At 46.1% G+C, this 16861-nt stretch overlaps 1 protein-coding gene across 17 annotated transcripts in view; it reads right to left on the bottom strand.

Moving 5' to 3' along the window:
• ptprfa (protein tyrosine phosphatase receptor type Fa) overlaps positions 1 to 16861 on the bottom strand; it is a 370993-nt gene that overhangs the window by 56476 nt on the left and 297656 nt on the right. For all 17 annotated transcript variants that reach the window (XM_045687724.1, XM_045687725.1, XM_045687723.1 and 14 more), the window contains 4 exons: positions 10751 to 10868; positions 4402 to 4843; positions 4085 to 4224; positions 2470 to 2567 (listed from right to left, as the gene is read on the bottom strand). In XM_045687724.1, coding sequence (XP_045543680.1) covers positions 2470 to 2567; positions 4085 to 4224; positions 4402 to 4843; positions 10751 to 10868 — 798 coding nt within the window. The remainder of the gene's footprint in view (positions 1 to 2469; positions 2568 to 4084; positions 4225 to 4401; positions 4844 to 10750; positions 10869 to 16861) is intronic.

Genomic DNA, 16861 nt, shown 5'->3' with positions numbered 1-16861 from the left:
ACCTTATGTCCATAGCCTACAGCACCTTAAGTCCATATCCTATAGCACCTTATGTCCATATCCAACAGCACCTTATGTCCATATGCTATAGCACCTTATGTCTATATCCTATAGCACCTTATGTCCATATCCTACAGCACCTTATGTCCATATCCTACAGCACCTTATGTCCATATCCTACAGCACCTTATGTCTATATCCTATAGCACCTTATGTCCATATCCTACAGCACCTTATGTCCATATCCTATAGCACCTTATGTCCATATCCTACAGAACCTTATGTCCATATCCTACAGCACCTTATGTAAATATCCTACAGCACCTTATGTCCATATCCTACAGCACCTAATGTCTATATCCTACAGCACCTTATGTCCATATCCTACAGCACCTTATGTCTATATCCTACAGCACCTTATGTCCATATCCTATAGCACCTTATGTCCATATCCTACAGCACCTTATGTCTATATCCTATAGCACCTTATGTCCATATCCTATAGCACCTTATGTCCATATCCTATAGCACCTTATGTCCATATCCTACAGCACCTTATGTCTATATCCTATAGCACCTTATGTCCATATCCTACAGCACCTTATGTCCATATCCTATAGCACCTTATGTCTATATCCTACAGCACCTTATGTCCATATCCTACAGCACCTTATGTCCATATCCTATAGCACCTTATGTACATATCCTATAGCACCTTATGTCCATATCCTATAGCACCTTATGTCAATATCCTATAGCACCTTATGTCCATATCCTATAGCACCTTATGTCCATATCCTACAGCACCTTATGTCTATATCCTACAGCACCTTATGTCCATATCCTACAGCACCTTATGTCCATATCCTACAGCACATTATGTCCATATCCTATAGCACCTTATGTCCATATCCTACAGCACCTTATGTCCATATCCTATAGCACCTTATGTCCATATCCTATAGCACCTTATGTCTATATCCTATAGCACCTTATGTCCATATCCTACAGCACCTTATGTCTATATCCTACAGCACCTTATGTCCATATCCTACAGCACCTTATGTCCATATCCTACAGCACCTTATGTCCATATCCTACAGCACCTTATATCCATATCCTATAGCACCTTAAGTCCATATCCAACAGCACCTTATGTCCATATGCTATAGCACCTTATGTCTATATCCTATAGCACCTTATGTCCATATCCTACAGCACCTTATGTCCATATACTACAGCACCTTATGTCCATATCCTACAGCACCTTATGTCTATATCCTATAGCACCTTATGTCCATATCCTACAGCACCTTATGTCCATATCCTATAGCACCTTATGTCCATATCCTACAGAACCTTATGTCCATATCCTACAGCACCTTATGTAAATATCCTACAGCACCTTATGTCCATATCCTACAGCACCTAATGTCTATATCCTACAGCATCTTATGTCCATATCCTACAGCACCTTATGTCTATATCCTACAGCACCTTATGTCCATATCCTATAGCACCTTATGTCCATATCCTACAGCACCTTATGTCCATATCCTATAGCACCTTATGTCCATATCCTATAGCACCTTATGTCCATATCCTATAGCACCTTATGTCCATATCCTACAGCACCTTATGTCTATATCCTATAGCACCTTATGTCCATATCCTACAGCACCTTATGTCCATATCCTATAGCACCTTATGTCTATATCCTACAGCACCTTATGTCCATATCCTACAGCACCTTATGTCCATATCCTATAGCACCTTATGTCCATATCCTATAGCACCTTATGTCCATATCCTATAGCACCTTATGTCAATATCCTATAGCACCTTATGTCCATATCCTATAGCACCTTATGTCCATATCCTACAGCACCTTATGTCTATATCCTACAGCACCTTATGTCCATATCCTACAGCACCTTATGTCCATATCCTACAGCACCTTATGTCCATATCCTATAGCACCTTATGTCCATATCCTACAGCACCTTATGTCCATATCCTACAGCACCTTATGTCCATATCCTACAGCACCTTATGTCCATATCCTATAGCACCTTATGTCCATATCCTACAGCACCTTATGTCCATATCCTACAGCACCTTATGTCCATATCCTACAGCACCTTATGTCCATATCCTACAGCACCTTATGTCCATATCCTACAGCACCTTATGTCCATATCCTATAGCACCTTATGTCCATATCCTACAGCACCTTATGTCCATATCCTACAGCACCTTATGTCCATATCCTATAGCACCTTATGTCCATATCCTACAGCACCTTATGTCCATATCCTACAGCACCTTATGTCCATATCCTATAGCACCTTACGTCCATGGAACGGTAATTTTGCCACTGCTCCCTCAACAATCTGCACAGATGAAAGTCCCGCTATCTGACGTGAGACAATGACTCCTGTCAGGTTGTAGATGGTCTTCCTGACTTACCTTGAAAGGCACTTGAGACTTGTAGGTTTCTGGCACTTCCCAAGTCAGCAGGACAGAGGTCTTCATCACAGCTTTCACACCAAAGTTTTTGGTGAACTCTGGGGGAGTTGGAGGAGGGAGAAAGGGGGAGAGAGGGGACACACACAGAGGATGAATTATAAAAGAGTAACGTCATCTGTACTTCCTATATAACGACAGCTAGGGGAATCCTAGAGCATCCTGGAAGATCAGTGCTACATTAATAGTAGTAGACAGTACTAGCAGACAGGGTTTAAGATAGCTGACTAACAGCTTATGAAACTTCTCTCTATTTTATAAAAGTCAAAGTTCTCTGACCTGTACCTTTTAATGGTCATATTAAGGGATGTTATTGCATTGACACTTTAACACCAAGGCTACTCCCATGAGCTTTACTCTACATTCAACTTTACTATAGACACACACACGCACGAGCACACGCACGAGCACACGCACGAGCACACGCACAAGCACACAAACAGACATACACACACACAGTAGCATGAAGGTGCTAACTGGCACTGTGAAGCTTGACTATAAATAGCTAGCAGCAGGGGGATAAACATGTATTGATGTACCCTAATAACATGTAAGGAGTGTTTCCTGGTTCTGCTGTACTGGTACTGCTGTACCACAGGAGGCTGCTGAAGGGAGGACGGCTCATAATAATGGCCCGGAATGGAGCGAATGGCTTTGATACGATTCCAGCCATTACCATGAGCCCGTCCTCACCAATTAAGATGCCACCAACCTCCTCTGTGCTGTACTGGTTACGCTGGACTGGTTCTGCCAATCTAGTCCAGTTGCCACCAGCTTCCACACACACACAGCTACGCATATGTTCCTCTCACATAACATCTGATCTGTCTGTGCCAGAGAGACTGGATGTATGTGTGTGTGTGTGTGTGTGTGTGTGTGTGTGTGTGTTTGTGAGATGTGTGTGTGTGTGTGTGTGTGTTTGTGTGATGTATGTGAGTGTGTGTGTGTGTGTGTTTGTGAGATGTATGTGAGTGTGTGTGTGTGTGTGTTTGTGAGATGTATGTGTGTGTGTGTGTGTGTTTGTGAGATGTATGTGAGTGTGTGTGTGTGTGTGTGAGATGTGTGTGTGTGTGTGTGTTTGTGAGATGTATGTGTGTGTGTGTGTGTGTGTGTGTGTGTGTGTGTGTGTGTGTGTGTGTGTGTGTGTGTGTGTGTGTGTGTGTGTGTGTGTGTGTGTGTGTGTGTGTGTGTGTGTGTGTGTGTGTGTGTGTGTGTGTGTGTGTGAGTGAGTGAGTGAGTGAGTGAGTGAGTGAGTGAGTGAGTGAGTGAGTGAGTGAGTGAGTGAGTGAGTGAGTGAGTGAGTGTGTGAGTGAGTGTGTGTGTTTGCATGGATCTGTGCATGTGGGTCTGGTGTGTCTGCACCTGTGTGAGACTATTTATTGAGATCAGCAGAGCTCACGAGGCATGGAGGTAGACACGATCATGCCCTATCTGGATGTGTGTGTGTGCGCGTGTGTCGGTTCCCCCGACCTTTGGGCTTACATGCAATGATCCCTGGTGCATAATGTGTGTACTCAAGCAATGGGGGGTGCAACAGAGTATGTGTGTGAGTTCTCACCAGGCATGGAGGTAGACATGGTCCTACTCTGAATACTAGGACTGTTGGGTCCGGCTCCCTTGCTGGTGAAAGCCCTGACCCTGATGTCATAGGTGGTATCAGGCTGCAGCCCCATGATGGTCATCTGGGTCTCTATCGTGCTGTTGAGATAGAAACAATAAGATCGTTTTTAGTGTTTTAATAAGAATAAGCATTTTAATGTGTTTGTGTCGTCAGAACTCCTTACAGAACATGAAATACCACAAAAAACATCTAGACTTTATAAAGGGCAGGGGACTGTACAGGGGACTGGAAAAAGTGAACAATCTTAATAATACCTATTGGTGTGGTTCTGTTGGCTGTTGATATCTCTGTACACCACCACGTACTGGACGATCCTCCCGTTCCTCTCAGCCAGCGCCGGAGGCTCCCAGGCCAGCTTGGTAGTAGTCGTGGTCAGGCCTACGACACTCAGGTTCTGGGGGTAACTACTGGGCACATCGTCCGGCGTCGTAATCTCCTTCACGTACTCCTCGCCGGTGCCCGCCCGGTTCTTGGCGCAGAGCTTGAAGACGTACGTGGCGCCCTTGTGCAGGCCGGTGACGGTGAAGTGGTCGTCTGTCTTCTTGAAGTCCTTTACAGTGAACGACTCCTCCTCCATACGTTTGTACTGAAGCTGGTAGCCAACATGCTCACCCACCATCTCCTTCGGTGGTTGCCACTGGATGAGGGCTGTGTTACCAATGGTGGTACTGATCATCATAGTGGGCCTGCCTGGGACTAACGGGCAGAGAGAAGAATTAGGATCATTAGCATAATGACAAGGAACACACTTAATAATGACATAGAACACACTTAATAATGACATAGAACACACTTAATAATGACATAGAACACACTTAATAATGACATAGAACACACTTAATAATGACATAGAACACACTAAATAATGACATACAACACAGATAATAATGGCATACAACACACATAATAATGACATAGAACACACTTAACAATAACACAGAACACACTTAATAATGACATAGAACACACTAAATAATGACATACAACACAGATAATAATGGCATACAACACACATAATAATGACATAGAACACACGTAACAATAACACAGAACACACTAATGACACAGAACACACTTAATACTTAATAATGACATAGAACACACTTAATAATGACATAGAACACACTTAATAATGACAAAGGACACACTTAATAATGACACAGAACACTTAAATGATTACTACCACTACAGTATTATTCAGTACTACCATAAGTTACCACTGTAAAATGTAAATATACTGGACAATTACTGCTGTTACTCTAACCATTAAGACCATGGGGGACCAGTAAACTATAAGGACCTGCTGATTTCTGTGTCCGAAATGGCCCCCTATTCCCTATATCCCCCTTTTGTAGGACTGCGGACCAATTTCACAACAACAACAAACAAAACAACTAAGTCAGGGTCTCAACTGACTGTTGAGAGTTAGAATAATAGAATACACAAGGTGCAATTTTGAAATGAGGTTGTGCATCAGCAGTCACTCAATTAGCCCATGTCAGCATTTATTTTCAGATTGGTAAATGAGTCTAGTGGCCAGCTATCTAAACTTGTAGTAAGCATGGTGGAATTACCGCCCGGGGTGGGCCCATTGATCATCAGTTATCATATTAAAAACTGCAAACATTTACCTCCCCCTATGGCAAATTGTGTAGGTGTAGAATTGTATGAGATTAGTTGTAAAACTGCATATTCTTTTCTCTGCCCGATGGCAAAATTAGTAGAACTGCATGAAATGAGTTCTAAAATTGCAAAATCTTCTTTCTACCCCATGGTAACATGTGTAGTATTGCAGCAAACTTGCTTTAAAACGGCAACATTTTCTCTATGCCCCATGGCAAAATGTGCAGAATTGCAGGAAATTAACTTTAAAACAAAAAATATATCTATTATTTTCTGTGGGTACGCAGACCGAAAGCTACTGCAGCCCCACATGATGAGTTCCGTTTTTTTGTGTCCCCCATCATAGTTGCCCATCCCTGCTCTACTGTATATAGTGCACAACTTTTAACCAGAGTATTATGGGTCAAGAATAGTAAACTACATGAGGAATAGGGTACCATTTGGGAGGCAGACATAGTGTGTAGTCATGGAGGCAGCCATAGTGTGTAGTCACGGAGACAGCCATAGTGTGTAGTCATGGAGACAGCCATAGTGTATAGTCAAGGAGACAGCCATAGTGTGTAGTCATGGAGACATCCATAGTGTGTAGTCATGGAGGCAACCAATGGGGTGTAGTCATGGAGACAGCCATAGTGTGTAGTCATGGAGACAGCCATAGTGTGTAGTCATGGAGGTAGCCATAGTGTGTAGTCATGGAGACAGCCATAGTGTGTAGTCATGGAGGCAGCCATAGTGTGTAGTCATAGAGACAGCCATAGTGTGTAGTCATAGAGACAGCCATAGTGTGTAGTCATGGAGACAGCCATAGTGTGTAGTCATGGAGGCCGCCATAGTGTGTAGTCATGGAGGCAGCCATAGTGTGTAGTCATAGAGACAGCCATCGTGTGTAGTCATGGAGACAGCCATAGTGTGTAGTCATAGAAACAGCCATAGTGTGTAGTCATGGAGGTAGCCATAGTGTGTAGTCATGGAGACAGCCATAGTGTGTAGTCATGGAGGCAGCCATAGTGTTCAGCCATAGTGTGTAGTCATGGAGACAGCCATAGTGTGTAGTCATAGAGACAGCCATAGTGTGTAGTCATAGAGACAGCCATAGTGTGTAGTCATGGAGACAGCCATAGTGTGTAGTCATGGAGGCAGCCATAGTGTGTAGTCATGGAGGCAGCCATAGTGTGTAGTCATGGAGGCAGCCATCGTGTGTAGTCAGAGTAAGAGGGTAGTTTCAGGTCAAGCCAGTTAAAGTGAGTACTACTGTTCAGTTTGTAGTTTTGACTACAGTGACGTTAACACAGAAACTCACACCGGGCCTACTTCTTCTCAACTTTCTATGAACTCAACTTCCCATGCTCTCTCTAAAAAACTAAAACCCTCACAGGCCTTAACTTACACAGCCCTGTCACTTTCACACTAGGAAGCTGTAGCTGCCTTCATTAATAAATAAACTATGAGTAACAATAACTTGGCTATATACAGTGCACCATGACAGAGTCGATGTGCAGGGGTAAATGGTAATTGATGTAGATACAGTTGAAGTCGGACGTGTACATACACCTTAGCCAAATACATTTCAACTCAGTTTTTCACAATTCCTGACATTTAATCCTAGTAAAAATTCCCTGTTTTAAGTCAGTGAGGATCACCACTTTATTTGAAGAATGTGAAATGTCAGAATAATATAATTATTTATTTCAGCTTTTATTTCTTTTATCACATTCTCAGTGGGTCAAAAGTTGACATACACTCAATTAGTTTTTGATATCATTGCCTTTAAATTGTTTAACTTGGGCCAAACACTTTGGGTAGCCTTCCACAAGCTTCCCACAATAAGTTGGATGAATTTTGGCCAATTCCTCCTGACAGAGCTGGTGTAACTGGGTCAGGTTTGTAGGCCTCCTTGCTCGCACACGCTTTTTCAGTTCTGCCCACACATGTTCTATAGGACTGAGGTCAGGGCTTTGTGATGGCCACTCCAATATCTTGACTTTGTTGTCCTTAAGCCATTTTGCCACAACTTTGGAAGTATGCTTGGGGTCATTGTCCATTTGGAAGACCCATTTGCAACCAAGCTTTAACTTCCTGTCACAGATTTCTTCGTCGTCTGATGATATAGCGAAATCGCTGTCGGAGAAAGTGGACCAATACGCAGCGGGTTGCGTGTTCAACATCATATTTATTAAAGACGTTGACCACGGAAAAACAAGAAATGCAGACAATACGACAGGAGACAGTTTCGCAGGCTATAACTAACAGTGCAAAATACAACTACCCACAAAACACAAAGACAAACACACCCTATTATATAGGACTCCCAATCAAAGGCAACTCAACACACCTGCCTTCAATTGGGAGTCCAACCCCAATTAACTATACATAGAAAAACAAACCTAGAACCTATACCAACAACTAACACCCCACTACACCACACACAAAACCCCAAAATACAAAAGAAATATACCTCTGCCACGTCCTGACCAAAATATAACACAAATAATACCTAAATATTGGTCAGGACGTGACACTTCCTGACTGATGTCTTGAGATGTTGCTTCAATATATCCACATAAGTTATCTTTCCTCATGATGCCATCTATTTTGTAAATTGCACCAGTCCCTCCTGCAGCAAAGCACCCCCACAACATGATGCTGCCACCCCCGTGCTTCACGGTTGGGATGGTGTTCTTCAGCTTGCAAGCTTCCCCCTTTTTCCTCCAAACATAACAATGGTCATTATGGTCAAACAGTTCTATTTGTGTTTCATCAGACCAGAGGACATTTCTCCAAAAAGTACGATCTTTGTCCCCACGTGCAGTTGAAAACCGTAGTCTGGCTTTTTTATGGTGGTTTTGGAGAAGTGGCTTCTTCCTTGGTGAGGGGCCTTCCAGGTTATGTAAATATAGGACTCATTTTACTGTGGATATAGATACTTTTGTACCTGTTTCTTCCAGCATCTTCACAAGGTCCTTTGCTGTTGTTCTGGGATTGATTTACACTTTTCGCACCAAAGTACGTTCATCTCTAGGAGACAGAACACGTCTCCTTCCTGAGCGGTATGACGGCTGCGTGGTCCCATGGTGTTTATACTTGCGTACTATTGTTTGCACAGATGAACATGGTACCTTCAGGCGTTTGGAAATTGCTCCAAAGGATGAACCAGACTTGTGGAGGTCTACAATTTTGTTTCTGAGGTCTTGGCTGATTTCTTTTGATTTTCCCATGATGTCAAGCAAAGAGGCACTGAGTTTGAAGGTAGGCCTTGAAATACATCCACAGGTAAACCTCCAATTGAATCAAATGATGTCAATTAGCCTATCAGAAGCTTCTAAAGCCATGACATCATTTTTTTTAATTTTCCAAGCTGTTTAAAGGCACAGTCAACTTAGTGTATGTAAACTTCTGACCTACTGGAATTGTGACACAGTGAATTATAAGTGAAATAATCTGTTTGTAAACAATTGTTGGAAAAATGACTTGTGTCATGCATAAAGTAGATGTCCTAACCGACTTGCCAAAACTATAGTTTGTTAACAAGACATTTGTGGAGTGGTTGAAAAACGAGTTTTAATGACTCCAACCTAAGTGTATGCAAACTTCCGACTTCAAATGTATATATATATATACAGTATGTACATATAACTAGGATGTGACTAGGCAACAGGATAGATAATAAACAATAGCAGCAGCATATGTGATGAGTCAAAAAAGGTCGTTCGAAAAGGGTCAATGCAGACAGTTAAATAGCTAACCAAATATCTACCCGGACTATCTATTTAGCAGGCTTGGGGTAGGAGCTGTTCAGGGTCCTGTTGGTTCCAGACTGCATCGATACCACTTGGAGGTGCAGTAAGATAGAAAACAATCTATGACTTGGGTGGCTGGAGGCTTCGAAAATGTTTAGGGCCTTGCTTTGGCACCGCCTGGTATAGAGGTCCTGGATGGCAGGGAGCTCAGCCCCAGTGATGTACTAGGTCGTATGCACTACCCTCTAGCGCCTTGCGGTCAGATGCCAAGTAGTTGCCATACATGCCATGCAGTGACTTAGCCAGTCAAGATGGTCTCAATTGTGCAGCTGTAAAACGTTTTGAGGATCTGAGAGCCCATGCCAAATCTTTTCAGCCTCCTGAGGGGGAAGAGGCGTTGCTGTGCCCTCTTCACGACTGTGTTGGTGTGTGTGGACCAGGATAGATTCTTATTGATGTGGACACTGAGGAACTCGACCCGCTCCACTACAGCCCTGTCAATGTGAATTGGGGCATGCTCGGCCCTCTGTTTCCTGTAGTCCACAATTACCTCCTTTGTCTTGCTGACGTTGAGGAAGAGGTTGTTGTCCTGGCACCCCACTGCCAGGTCTCTGACCTCCTCCCTATAGGCTGCCTCATCACTGTTGGTGATCAGGCCTACCACTGTAATTTCTGTGTTTAGTCCCAGGGTCCTTAGCGTAGTGATGGGCTTGGAGGGCACTATGGTGTTGAACGCTGAGCTGTAGTCAATGAACAGCATACTCACATAGGTGTTCCTCTTGTCCAGGAGGGCGAGGGCAGTGTTGACTGCAATAAAGATTGCGGCTAATAAGGATTTGTTGGGGAGGTATGGAATTGGAGTAGATACAGGGTGTCTGGGATGATGTTGTTGTGAGCCATGACCAGCCTTTCAAAGCATTTCATGGCTACAGATGTGAGTGCTACGGGGCGATAGTCATTTAAACAGTTTACCTTGGCGTTCTTGGGAACAGGGACTATGGTGGTCTGCTTGAAACATGTTGGTATTACAGACTGGGTCAGGGAGAGGTTGAAAATGTCAGTAAAGACACTTGCCAGCTGGTCAGCGCAGTTTGTGTGTGTGTGTGTGTGTGTGTGTGTGTGTGTGTGTGTGTGTGTGTGTGTGTGTGTGTGTGTGTGTGTGTGTGTGTGTGTGTGTGTGTGTGTGTGTGTGTGTGTGTGTGTGCGCACATGCATGTGTGCGTGTGTGTGTAGCCGTACACACCTGCTCCAGTGGTGGTGACCACCTTGGCCTTGCTGCGTGCCCCGTCCCCCTTGGTGGTGTAGGCTGCCACGGTGACAGAGTAGGTGGTCTCAGGGAGCAGGCCTGTTATAACAGCCTCCTAGGGGAGAGAAAAGTTTAAACAGCCTGGGTCAGGCTGTGATGACGGCTAACACAATTGCCCAGTCTTCACCCACTGTACTGTGTTGAGTCCACTCCGGGAGGGTTAGGCACTCAAGCGCACACACACACACACATTCCATACGTCAGTGTAGCATATTAAACACTCCCAAGGCATTGAAGTTCTTTCTGAGAAATGGTTACAGAGAGGGTAAAAGATCTGCCCTCAACAAGATCTGTCCTCAAGAATATCTGTCCCCAACACTATCTGTCCCCATCAAGATCTGCCCTCAACAATATCTGTCCTCAACAAGATCTGTCCCCAACAAGATCTGTCCTCAACAAGATCTGTCCTCAAGAATATCTGTCCCCAACAAGATCTGTCCCCAACAAGATCTGTCCTCAACAAGATCTGCCCTCAACAAGATCTGTCCTCAAGAATATCTGTCCCCAACAAGATCTGTCCTCAACAAGATCTGTCCCCAACAAGATCTGTCCTCAACAAGATCTGTCCTCAAGAATATCTGTCCCCAACAAGATCTGTCCCCAACAAGATCTGTCCTCAACAAGATCTGTCCTCAACAAGATCTGTCCCCAACAAGATCTGTCCTCAACAAGATCTGTCCTCAAGAATATCTGTCCCCAACAAGATCTGTCCCCAACAAGATCTGTCCTCAACAAGATCTGCCCTCAACAAGATCTGTCCTCAACAAGATCTGTCCCCAACAAGCTCTGTCCTCAACAAGATCTGTCCCCAACAAGATCTGTCCTCAACAAGATCTGCCCTCAATAATATCTGTCCCCAACAATATCTGTCCCCAACACTATCTGTCCCCAGCAACATCTGTCCCCAACAATATCTGTCCCCAACAATATCTGTCCCCAACAAGATCTGTCCCCATCAAGATCTGTCCCCAATAAGATCTGTCCTCAACAATATCTGCCCTCAACAATATATGTTCCCAACAATATCTGTCCCCATCAAGATCTGTCCCCAACAAGATCTGTCCTCAAGATGATCCTCAACAAGATCTGTCGTCAAGATGATCCTCAACAAGATCTGTCCTCAACAAGATCTGTCCTCAACAAGATCTGTCCCCAACGAGATCTGTCCTCAACGAGATCTGTCCTCAACAAGATCTGTCCTCAACAATATCTGTCCCCAACAAGATCTGTCCCCAACTAGATCTGTCCTCAACAAGATATGTCCTCAACAAGATCTGTCCTCAAGATGATCCTCAACAAGATCTGTCCTCAAGATGATCCTCAACAAGATCTGTCCCCAACAAGATCTGTCCCCAACAAGATCTGTCCCCAACAAGATCTGTCCTCAACAAGATCTGTCCTCAACAAGATATGTCCTCAACAAGATCTGTCCTCAAGATGATCCTCAACAAGATCTGTCCTCAAGATGATCCTCAACTAGATCTGTCCTCAACAAGATCTGTCCTCAACAAGATATGTCCTCAACAAGATCTGTCCTCAAGATGATCCTCAACAAGATCTGTCCTCAAGATGATCCTCAACAAGATCTGTCCCCAACAAGGTCTGTCTCCAACAATATCTGTCCTCAACAAGATCTGTCCTCAACAATATCTGCCCTCAACAAGATCTGTCCCCAACAAGATCTGTCACCAACAAGATCTGTCCCCAACTAGATCTGTCCTCAACCAGATCTGTCCTCAACAAGATCTGTCCCCAACTAGATCTGTCCTCAACAAGATCTGTCCTCAACAATATCTGCCCTCAACAAGATCTGTCCCCAACAAGATCTGTCCCCAACTAGATCTGTCCTCAACCAGATCTGTCCTCAACAAGATCTGTCCTCAACAAGATCTGACCACAAGATGCTCCCTGTCATAAACAGACATTTCAGAGTTGGATAGTATGAGTCACTCATTTTACTGTGTCTCAGTACTACCGTGTCTCAGTACTACCGTGTCTCAGTACTACCGTGTCTCAGTACTACCGTGTCTCAGTACTACCGTGTCTCAGTACTACCGTGTCTCAGTACTACCGTGTCTCAGTACTACCGTGTCTCAGTAGTACTGTGTCTAAGTCATTTTGTAAATATTGATCTCCTAATTCTACCTGATATTTTATACTGGGGAATATTAAAGGAGAATGTCACTATTTAGGAACATAATATGTATGTTTGATGTAAATGGAATGTCGTAGAAGGTCTGGACACTTTTTTTTACATTTTCACTTGGTTTTGAAAAATATACCCAAGCAGCGAGTTACTTGCTGAGCCTCAAATAAGATACATATTAGGTTCCAAAATAGTGACATTCTCTTTTAATATAGATGCTATACAGCCCAAAAACACAAAGACAGTGTTGAATTATAAAACCCAAATAAAGTCACAGCCTTGATCTCCGAGTCTCTCTTTTGACCAGGTCCCATATGGTTCTGTTCAAAAGCAGTACACTAGCGAGGCACTTTTGAAGATACGCCCCCAGTTAAAGTGTTCAGAGTTGTTCCCGGTCTCTCTCTCTGACTGGCCAGAACCACAGCCTTTAAAGCAGTTTGTATCCAACTGTTAAGTGTAGGCTATAATAAGCAAACCCCATTAAGCACACCAACACAAACCACACAAAATACACACACGACACAAATCAAAACTTGAGATCTCTTTCTCATGCATGCACGCACGCACGCACGCACGCACGCACGCACGCACGCACGCACGCACGCACGCACACACACACACACACACACACACACACACACACACACACACATCTATATCAAAGTGCACACCCTCACACATGTTCCTCCCCATTTCAAAAGGAACTCATTAAAATGACGACACCTAAAGAGACAGAGCTCCTTTGAGCCCATAAAAGAGTTGGAGAGGTTCTTTCTCCTCGGACTGAGTGGGGATCCATTTCCTCCAGGGATGATGAGATGAGCGAGAGAGCGGTGGAGAGGAGGGGAGAGAGTAAAGACCAGCCGTATGTCCCAAATGGCATCCTATTCCCGATATAGTGCACTACTTTTGACCAAGATTGTAAGGACACCGACATGCAAGTAGTGCACTATAAAGGCAATAGGGTGCAATTTGGGACGCAGGCCAGATAGATGGATGCGCTTCAGACTGAAGAGAGGAAGTCAAAGACAGGAGGGGGGTTTCCAACTGAGAACACCCAGGAAGACTCATCCCCCCATCCATCGCTCCATCTTATCCCTCCATCAGCCAGCCGCCTGTGGCACCAGCCTGTAGGTGCCTGGGGCCTGGAGCTCAGCCCAGCCTGTAGGTGCCTGGGGCCTGGAGCTCAGCCCAGCCTGTATGTGCCTGGGGCCTGGAGCTCAGCCCAGCTTGTAGGTGCCGGGGGCCTGGAGCTCAGCCAAGCCTGTAGGTGCCTGGAGCTCAGCCAAGCCTGTAGGTGCCGGGGGCCTGGAGCTCAGCCCAGCCTGTAGGTGCCGGGGGCCTGGAGCTCAGCCCAGCCTGTAGGTGCCGGGGGCCTGGAGCTCAGCCCAGCCTGTAGGTGCCTGGGGCCTGGAGCTCAGCCCAGCCTGTGTCTACCTGGGGCCTGGAGCTCAGCCCAGCCTGTGTCTACCTGGGGCCTGGAGCTCAGCCCAGTCTTCTGAGGAGAGGAGATGAGATGACAGACCACGAAGCTGCAGCTAACAACCACAGAAATGAGCATGGCCATACAAGCCAGCTCTGATTCCCAGAGACCAAACAAATGTTTCATCATGATTTCATGGCTAGCCTTTCACATCTTTATTGCATGACATTCATTAAAAAGCTCTTCCCATCCTGCTAATTAATCACAGACATGCTGCTGAGCAGAGCAGGCTGGCGGACTCTGTAGTAGGCTATTTTGAGAAAAGATCGCACACTTAGGGTTTATGTAACCCTCCCCCAAACCCCACCCCATCTTCCAGTAAGGGAGTTGGAGAGTTAGCGATAAGAGGGAAATATGAGTCATCTCAAGCTATAACATTTATTTTAAAAGCTTCATTATTTTAAATGTACAGGATTCCTTTTTAGTTTCGGGCACTGCAGTGGTTTCTCTCTTTCAACTGGATTTTTTAAATGAATCAGTCTCTTATCTCTGTCTCTCTCTTTAAAATCCAGAGGAGGAGGGGGGGGAGGAGGGGGGGGGGGGGTGGAGGAGGAGGAGGAGTTCTCTGGGAATGTAGGGATGGATTCCATGGGAGGGAATATATTAAACATTTAACATTAAGACATGGGTTGCATCACAAATGACACCGTATTCCCTATATAGCGCACTACTTTTGATCAGGACCCATACGGCCCATAGGGCTCTGGTCAAAAGCAGTGCAATATATAGGGAATAGGATGCCATTCAGGACGTAGATAAGACATGATGAATGATTCTGTTCTACATCCAAGGGAACTCAGTCAAGGCTTGTTTAAATAAAGCCAAATCGTCATGACTTCCAGTACCAGTTGGCCTCAGATCAAATCCTCTGGTTCCCTCCACCTAACCAGTCCACCTCAATCACCAGGATGGCCTAACACTAACCCTCCACCTCGATCACCAGGAAGGCCTACCCCTCACCCTAACCCTCCACCTCGATCACCAGGAAGGCCTACCCCTCACCCTAACCCTCCACCTCGATCACCAGGAAGGCCTACCCCTCACCCTAACCCTCCACCTCGATCACCAGGAAGGCCTCACACTAACCCTAACCCTCCACCTCGATCACCAGGAAGGCCTCACACTCACCCTAACCCTCCACCTCGATCACCAGGAAGGCCTACCCCTCACCCTAACCCTCCACCTCGATCACCAGGAAGGCCTACCACTCACCCTAACCCTCCACCTCGATCACCAGGAAGGCCTCACACTCACCCTAACCCTCCACCTCGATCACCAGGAAGGCCTACCCCTCACCCTAACCCTCCACCTCGATCACCAGGAAGGCCTACCCCTCACCCTAACCCTCCACCTCGATCACCAGGAAGGCCTCACACTCACCCTAACCCTCCACCTCGATCACCAGGAAGGCCTACCCCTCACCCTAACCCTCCACCTCGATCACCAGGAAGGCCTCACCCTCACCCTAACCCTCCACCTCGATCACCAGGAAGGCCTCACACTCACCCTAACCCTCCACCTCGATCACCAGGAAGGCCTACCCCTCACCCTAACCCTCCACCTCGATCACCAGGAAGGCCTCACACTCACCCTAACCCTCCACCTCGATCACCAGGAAGGCCTCATACTCACCCTAACCCTCCACCTCGATCACCAGGAAGGCCTACCCCTCACCCTAACCCTCCACCTCGATCACCAGGAAGGCCTCACACTCACCCTAACCCTCCACCTCGATCACCAGGAAGGCCTACCCCTCACCCTAACCCTCCACCTCGATCACCAGGAAGGCCTACCCCTCACCCTAACCCTCCACCTCGATCACCAGGAAGGCCTCACACTCACCCTAACCCTCCACCTCGATCACCAGGAAGGCCTCACACTCACCCTAACCCTCCACCTCGATCACCAGGAAGGCCTACCCTCACCCTAACCCTCCACCTCGATCACCAGGAAGGCCTACCCCTCACCCTAACCCTCCACCTCGATCACCAGGAAGGCCTACCCCTCACCCTAACCCTCCACCTCGATCACCAGGAAGGCCTACCCCTCACCCTAACCCTCCACCTCGATCACCAGGAAGGCCTACCCCTCACCCTAACCCTCCACCTCGATCACCAGGAAGGCCTCACACTCACCCTAACCCTCCACCTCGATCACCAGGAAGGCCTCACACTCACCCTAACCCTCCACCTCGATCACCAGGAAGGCCTACCCCTCACCCTAACCCTCCACCTCGATCACCAGGAAGGCCTCACACTCACCCTAACCCTCCACCTCGATCACCAGGAAGGCCTACCACTCACCCTAACCCTCCACCTCGATCACCAGGAAGGCCTCACACTCACCCTAACCCTCCACCTCGATCACCAGGAAGGCCTACCCCTCACCCTAACCCTCCACCTCGATCACCAGGAAGGCC

The sequence above is a fragment of the Salmo salar genome, chromosome ssa10 (assembly GCF_905237065.1).
Source record: "Salmo salar chromosome ssa10, Ssal_v3.1, whole genome shotgun sequence".
In the NCBI taxonomy this organism is placed as follows: Eukaryota; Metazoa; Chordata; class Actinopteri; order Salmoniformes; family Salmonidae; genus Salmo; species Salmo salar.
The sequence above is the reverse complement of the archived record's forward strand: the minus strand, read 5'-3'. Positions and strand labels throughout refer to the sequence as shown.